This window comes from Nerophis lumbriciformis, linkage group LG30, assembly GCF_033978685.3.
Source record: "Nerophis lumbriciformis linkage group LG30, RoL_Nlum_v2.1, whole genome shotgun sequence".
Lineage (NCBI taxonomy): Eukaryota > Metazoa > Chordata > Actinopteri > Syngnathiformes > Syngnathidae > Nerophis > Nerophis lumbriciformis.
Genome location: NC_084577.2, coordinates 26,127,587 through 26,135,086, shown reverse-complemented (window position 1 = coordinate 26,135,086; position 7,500 = coordinate 26,127,587). Strand labels below are relative to the sequence as shown.

Sequence of the window (7,500 nt, the reverse complement as noted above, 5' to 3'; positions counted from 1 at the left end):
CAGAGAATCTGGAGAAATCCCTGCAAGGCCGCAAATCCAACATTGAATGCCCGTAACCTTCAATCCCTCGGGCGGTACTGCATCAAAAAGCGACATCGGTGTGTAAAGGATATCACCACATGGGCTCAGGAACACTTCAGAAAACCACTGTCGGTAACTGCGGTTTGTCGCGACATCTGTAAGTGCAAGTTAAACTCTACTATGCTAAGCTAAAGCCATTTATCAACAACACCCAGACACACCGCCGGCTTCGCTGGGCCCCGAGCTCATCTAAGATGGACTGATGCAAAATGGAAAAGTGTTCTGTGGTCTGACGAGTCCACATTTCCAATTGTTTTTGGAAACTGTGGACGTCGTGTCCTCCGGACCAAAGAGGAAAATAACCATCCGGATTGTTATAGGCGCAAAGTTGAAAAGCCAGCATTTGTGATGGTATGGGGGTGTATTAGTGCCCAAGGCATGGGTAACTTACACATATGTGAAGGCAACATTAATGCTGAAAGGTACATACAGGTTTTGGAGCAACAAATGTTAGGGGGCGGGGGGGGGCTTGTGCAGCCCTTTGAGACACTTGTGATTTAGGGCTATATAAATAAACATTGATTGATTGATTGATAAGTTAGGTTAAATGAAATTATTATTATCATTGTTATTTTTTTTATCTTACGGTATATCAAAAATAATATTGAGCACAATTTAATTGAAATATTGTCGAAGTGGCCCTCCAGCAATGCTCGGGTTGCTCATGCGGCCCCCGGTAAAAAAATAATTGCCCACCCCTGACTTAAGCTGTACACAGAGGTGGGTAGAGTAGCCAGAATTTGTACTCAAGTAAGAGTACTGTTACTTTAGAGATTTAATACTCAAGTAAAAGTAAGGAGTAGTCACCCAAATATTTACTTGAGTAAAAGTAAAAAGTATGTTGTGAAAAAACTACTCAAGTACTGAGTAACTAATGAGTAACATACACACACATATCAATCAATCAATCAATGTTTATTTATATAGCCCTATATCATATATATATATATATATATATATATATATACATTGATATATACAGTATACAATTTATATTTATTTTGCCGTTTTTGTTTACATGTTAAAGGTGTTTTAATGAATATACATGCATGTTTAACACATATAGATTCCTTTCTTTCATGAAGGCAAGAATATAAGTTGGTGTATTACCTGATTCTGATGACTTGCATTGATTGTAATCAGACAGTAGTGATGATAACGTCCACGTTTTCGAATGGAGGAGAAAAAAAGTTCCTCCTTTCTGTCTAATACCACATGAAAGTGGTTGGTTTTTGGCATCTTATTTGTCCAGCTTCCATATTCGTTTTTATACACTTTACAAGAAATACATTGGCGGCAAACTCCGTAGCTTGCTAGCTTGTTTGCACTGGCTTTGGGAGACTCTTATTTCGAAAGCGCAGGCGCGATGGAGTGGCACTTTTATTGTGAAGACAGGAACTCTCTTTAGGCTTTTGACGGGATGTACGGTTGAAATAAAAAAGGGTATTTTTTCCTTCACATTTTTGATTGATTGATTGGAACTTTTATTAGTAGATTGCACAGTACAGTATATATTCCGTACAATTGACCACTAAATGGTAACACCCCAATAAGTTTTTCAACTTGTTTAAGTCAGGTCATGTGACCGCCTGGCTCTGTTTAATTGGTCCAACGTAACCAGTGACTGCATCTGATTGGTGGAACGGAGTGAACGTCACCAGTGACTGTATTTGTTGAAACGCAGGCACTATGAAGGTCTGTCTGACAGACCAAAACAAACAAAGCGTGCATTAACAGATCGATAAAAATTAGTAGCGAGCTGAATGTAGATACAAGTAGCGGAGTAAAAGTAGCGTTTCTTCTCTATAAATATACTCAAGTAAAAGTAAAAGTATGTTGCATTAAAACTACTCTTAGAAGTACAATTTATCCCAAAAGTTACTCAAGTAGATGTAACGGAGTAAATGTAGCGCGTTACTACCCACCTCTGGCTGTACATCAAGCGAGAATGGGGCGGAATTCCACCTGAAAAGCTTCAAAAATGTGTCTCCTCCATACTTGCCAACCTTGAGACCTCCGATTTCGGGAGGTGGGGGGTGGGGGCGTGGTCGGGGGTGGGGTGGGGCGTGGCTGGGGGCGTGGTTAAGAGGGGAGGAGTATATTGACAGCTAGAATTCACCAAGTCAAGTATTTCATACATATATATATATAGATATAGATATAGAGGCGGCATGGCGTAGTGGGTAGAGCAACCGTGCCAGAAACCTGAGGGTTGCAGGTTCGCTCTCCGCCTCTTACCATCCAAAAAAAAAAATCGCTGCCTTCACCCTTTGTCCCCGGTGCCACTCACACCGGTGAATTGAATGATGAATGATAGGTGGTGGTCGGAGGGGCCGTTGGCGCAAATTGCAGCCACGCTTCCGTCAGTCTACCCCAGGGCAGCTGTGGCTATGAAATTAGCTTACCACCACCAGGTGTGAATGATTGATGGGTTCTACATGTAAAGCGACTTTGGGTACTTAGAAAAGCGCTATATAAATCCCAGTTATTATTATTATTATTATAGATATCTAAATCCTGAAAATATGCAAACAAAACTGTGTTTAGATAATTGATACTTCAAACTTGCATAAATAAATATTAAGGAATGTAACATAATTTGGCTTCTGAGAGTTTCAAAATGTAATGAATACAATGCTAAAGTTGTTGATAAACAAGCAATTATTTTAATAATTAAATATGGTCATTTTAAATGAATTATTATGATAATTTAAAATCAATTATTTCAAATATGTTTATTTTAATGTATAATTCTATGGCTGGATGTAATAAGGAGTCACAAAAAAATACAAATAAAAATCAAATTAATTTTGATGTTTTTAGCAAAATATAGTAAAAATGTATTTAGTTTTTGTTTTTTTTAATTAATAAATATATTTATTTTTAGGTAAAATAAACATAATAATACAATTTATCTCTAGTCTGGATGATTTAGTTCTTGTCACCCTGTTGTCCTCCCGTCATGAAAAAAGGCTGTCCTCACTCAGGTCCGCATGGAGCTGGAGGGGGCGTGGCTTCCAGCTCCGGCTGAAAATCGGGCGATTTTCCGGAGAATATTTGTGCCGGGAGGTTTTCGGGAGAGGCGCTGAATTTCGGCAGTCTCCCGGGAAATTCGGGAGGGTTGGCAAGTATGGTCTCCTCAGTTCCTAAACGTTTACTGAGTGTTGTTAAAAGGAAAGGCCATGTAACACAGTGGTAAAAATGCCCCTGTGACAACTTTTTTTGCAATGTGTTGCTGCCATTAAATTCCAAGTTAATGATTATTTGCAAAAAAAACATGAAATATCTTGTATTTGCAGTCTATTCAATTGAATATACGTTGAAAAGGATATGCAAATCATGGTTTTTATTTACAAATTACCAGAGGTGGGACCAAGTCATTGTTTTGCAAGTCACAAGTAAGTCTCATGTCTTTGCCCTCAAGTCCGAGTCAAGTCCCGAGTCAAGACAGGCAAGCCCCGAGTCAAGTCCAAAGTCAAGACTGGAAAGTCTCAAGTCAAGTCCTAAGTCCTGCATTTTGAGTTTCGAGTCCTTTCAAGTCCTTTTAACCACAGACTAATATATTAACACAGATTGTGTATGCTTTTCAAACGCTGTATTTATTTATTAAAACAAGTGCATTTTAAATTGCAGGAAAGAAAATTGTGCTGACATTGCACTTTATAATAGCACTATTAACCAGTCATTTTAAACATTAACTCATTCCTTTACAGAACAAACACATTGAAAAATAAAGTGCAAATGTACTTATTTGTACAAAAGTGTTAACATTGAAAAAACATGACATATACGTGAACATAACAAAAAAGTTGTACTTTTTATATGTCAGGGCCCTATGCTGCATTGCATTTGCAAAAGACCAAATTAGCCAAGAGTCTGTCAGTCATTTGTGCACGATGGGGGCGTAGTATGATGCCACCATGGCTGAAAACTCGCTCCACTGGAGCACTGGAGGCAGGCACTGCCAAGACTCTCATGGCCACTCGGAACAGTGAAGGAAGAGTCTTCATGTTCAATGCCCAGAACAAAAGGGGGGAGAGAGTTGTTTTGGGTTGGTGCACTACTTGTAAGTGTATCTTGTGTTTTTTATGTTGATTTAATTAAAAAAAGAAAAAAAAAAAATTTCTTGTGCGGCCCGATACCAATCGATCCACGGACCGGTGGTTGGGGACCACTGAGGTAAACAACCAACAGTATGTCAGAAAGCTAGCTAAAACGGTACACATATTCATAATATAGTATACATTTTAACTGACCTTTATTTGACTATTTTTGTCTTTTTTTAGGTGGCTAAAATACGCGGTGCTGCTGACCGCCGTCTAACGTTACGTGTGATATATTGACTAACGTAACCCTGCTTAAAAAAAATCACTGAACAAAAAGTATGAATAAGGTAGTGAACTGCAACAGATTCCCGTGTTTGCAATAACGTTATAACGTTAGCAGTGAGTTTACAGCCTCACTGATTTAACTACACAGCAAATAAAAGTCACGTTACTTAGCCAATAAACGTTATCTTACATTCAAAACTTACCGTACTTTGTGCAACTTCAAATGCCGGACGAAGTTGGAAGTTGTTGCCTCTCCATCAGTAATTTTCGAACCGCATGTGTTGCATACTGCAAACCGTTTTGTGTTGACCACCTCGTCATTTTTATACCCAAACAAAATTATTTTAGGTATCATTTTTTGTTCACTGGCGTGTGGTTTGGACATGTCTTCTTCGTTGGTTGTCCTGCAATTTGATTGGATGAATGCTGTGTGATGAAAACAAAGTAGATCTAATTTGATTGGCTGTTGTACTGAGACCACACCAGCTGACACACGCAACGCTGATAGACAAGTACAATTTTCATCTTTGGGTTTTGGGGAAAGTAGCAAGTCATGTCAAGTCATGTCAATTCAAAAGGCTCAAGTCCAAGTGAAGTCACAAGTCATTGATGTTAAAGTCTAAGTCGAGTTGCAAGTCTTTTTACATTTTGTCAAGTCGAGTCTAAAGTCATCAAATTCATGACTCGAGTCTGACTCGAGTCCAAGTCATGTGAGTCGAGTCCACACCTCTGCGAATTACACAACGTGCCAACTTCACTGGTTTTGGGTTTTGCATGATGCAGGAGAAAACTACCTTGGCCCCCACAATGGAGGTGTGGGGAGCGGGCAGGGAGGTGATGTAGACCTCCTCATCCGAGTCCGTCTCCGATGCCTCGCCCTGCACCACTATCGGGTATTTGCTCGACATGACGACACGACCCTGCACACAGATTCGATTGAGTTCAAATGTCAGCAATAATGACGATCACATATTTCTTCATTTTGATGAAATTAACCGGGAATCAAAAATCCAACTAAACTACCCGGACTACACAGTCGAACGATCACATGAGCAGTCAGGAAGATGTTTTTTTGTTTTCATTGCCAGCTACCAATCAGAAAGTAGTATGGACATCACGTGGACAAAACGCTTCAAGCTGTGATTGGACGAAATTTCTGCTTGATTTTACATCTAGCGTACACCGAAATGGCGGGTAAATCTTTCCACGGCTATCTTTTATTTAAAACACAAAGATAATGTAATATATTTTAGTTTATTTATTCTCGGATGTGAAACACGTTTTTAAATTAAGGTTGTTTAACTAACTGTGCTTTGACCGTTAAACCCCGCGGTGTGCGCCGGTAATTATTACGAGTACATCCCGGAAGTGATTCTGTTTACGTCAGTTGCTTCAGTTCGTCCGGAAAGTAGGTTTAACGGTTTATTTCACTCATTATTTGTCTCATTATACTCACGAAACTATACATATATCGTCGAATTAATGCCTATTTTAATGAATTATTGCAATTGAGGGACATTCATCGCACATTATAAATGTGCGATGAATTGCTGCTTGGTGTAAGCTAATGACGAAGCTAGCTCTGTTTCAACCTTACTCGAGTTGAGCATTTAAAATGATCCTTATATTGTATTAATATGTTTTATTTATCTTGTCCTCCTTGCCAGGAATGGCTGACGAAGCTCTGTTCGAGTTTCTCCATATGGAGATGGTGTCACATGTTTACAGGGATAGTCGACCATGTAAAGGGGAAACAGACAACAAGGTTCGTATATAATAAATACTTGTGTACACTAGGGCTGGGCGATACGGCCTTTTATTAATATCTCGATATTTTAGGCCATGTCACGATACACGATATATATCTCGATATGTTTGCCTTAGCCTTGAATGAACACTTGGTGCATATAATCATGCCAGCATGACTATTCTATATCCATCCATCTTCTTCCGCTTATCTGAGGTCGGGTCGCGGGGGCAGCAGCCTAAGCAGGGAAGCCCAGACTTCCCTCTCCCCAGCCACTTCGTCCAGCTCTTCCTGTGGGACCCCGAGGCGTTCCCAGCCCAGCCGGGAGACATAGTCTTCCCAACGTGTCCTGGGTCTTCCCCGCGGCCTCCTACCGGTCGGACGTGCCCTAAACACCTCCCTAGGGAGGCGTTCGGGTGGCATCCTGACCAGATGCCTGAACCACCTCATCTGGCTCCTCTCCATGTGGAGGAGCAGCGGCTTTACTTTGAGCTCCTCCCGGATGGCAGAGCTTCTCACCCTATCTCTAAGGGAGAGCCCCGCCACCCGACATAGGAAACTCATTTAGGCCGCTTGTACCCGTGATCTTATCCTTTCGGTCATAACCCAAAGCTCATGACCATAGGTGAAGATGGGAACGTAGATCGACCGGTAAATTGAGAGCTTTGCCTTCCGGCTCAGCTCCTTCTTCACCACAACGGATCGATACAGCGTCCGCATTACTGAAGACGCCGCACCGATCTGCCTCTCGATCTCACGATCCACTCTTCCCCCACTCGTGAACAAGATTCCGAGGTACTTGAACTCCTCCACTTTGGACAAGATCTCCTCCCCAACCCGGAGATGGCACTCCACCCTTTTACGGGCGAGAACCATGGACTTGGACTCGATATTTACAGTCGTGGTCAAAAGTTTACATACACTTGTAAAGAACATAATGTCATGGCTGTCTTGAGTTTCCAATACTTTCTACAACTCTTATTTTTTTGTGATAGAGTGATTGGAGCACATACTTATTAGTCACAAAAAAACATTCATGAAGTTTGTTTTTTTATGAATTTATTATGGGTCTACTGAAAATGTGAGCAAATCTGCGGGGTCAAAAGTATACATACAGCAATGTTAATATTTGGTTACATTTTTCACTGCAATAAGGCGCTTTTGATAGCCATCCACAAGCTTCTGGTTGAATTTTTGATCACTCCTCATGACAAAATTGGTGCAGTTCAACTAAATTTGTTGGTTTTCTGACATGGACTTGTTTCTTCAGCATTGTCCACACCGTTAAGTCAGGACTTTGGGAAGGCCATTCTAAAACCTTCATTCTAGCCTGATTTAGCC

At 40.6% G+C, this 7,500-nt stretch overlaps 2 protein-coding genes across 3 annotated transcripts in view; one reads left to right on the top strand and one right to left on the bottom strand.

Moving 5' to 3' along the window:
- Positions 1 to 5,479, bottom strand: part of bloc1s3 (biogenesis of lysosomal organelles complex-1, subunit 3) — a 9,790-nt gene extending 4,311 nt beyond the window's left edge. Inside the window, exon 1 of the mRNA XM_061925994.1 lies at positions 5,207 to 5,479. Within this exon, the coding sequence (XP_061781978.1) occupies positions 5,207 to 5,320 (114 nt within the window). The 5' untranslated portion in view covers positions 5,321 to 5,479. The remainder of the gene's footprint in view (positions 1 to 5,206) is intronic.
- Positions 5,480 to 5,592: 113 nt separating this feature from the next.
- Positions 5,593 to 7,500, top strand: part of trappc6bl (trafficking protein particle complex subunit 6B, like) — a 6,102-nt gene continuing 4,194 nt past the window's right edge. Inside the window, exons 1-2 of one of the 2 annotated variants that reach the window (XM_061925992.1) lie at positions 5,593 to 5,606; positions 6,080 to 6,177. In XM_061925992.1, coding sequence (XP_061781976.1) covers positions 5,600 to 5,606; positions 6,080 to 6,177 — 105 coding nt within the window. In that variant the 5' untranslated portion in view covers positions 5,593 to 5,599. Of the gene's footprint in view, positions 5,607 to 5,755; positions 5,821 to 6,079; positions 6,178 to 7,500 lie in introns of those variants that run through there. The other variant, XM_061925993.1, reaches the window with a different exon arrangement.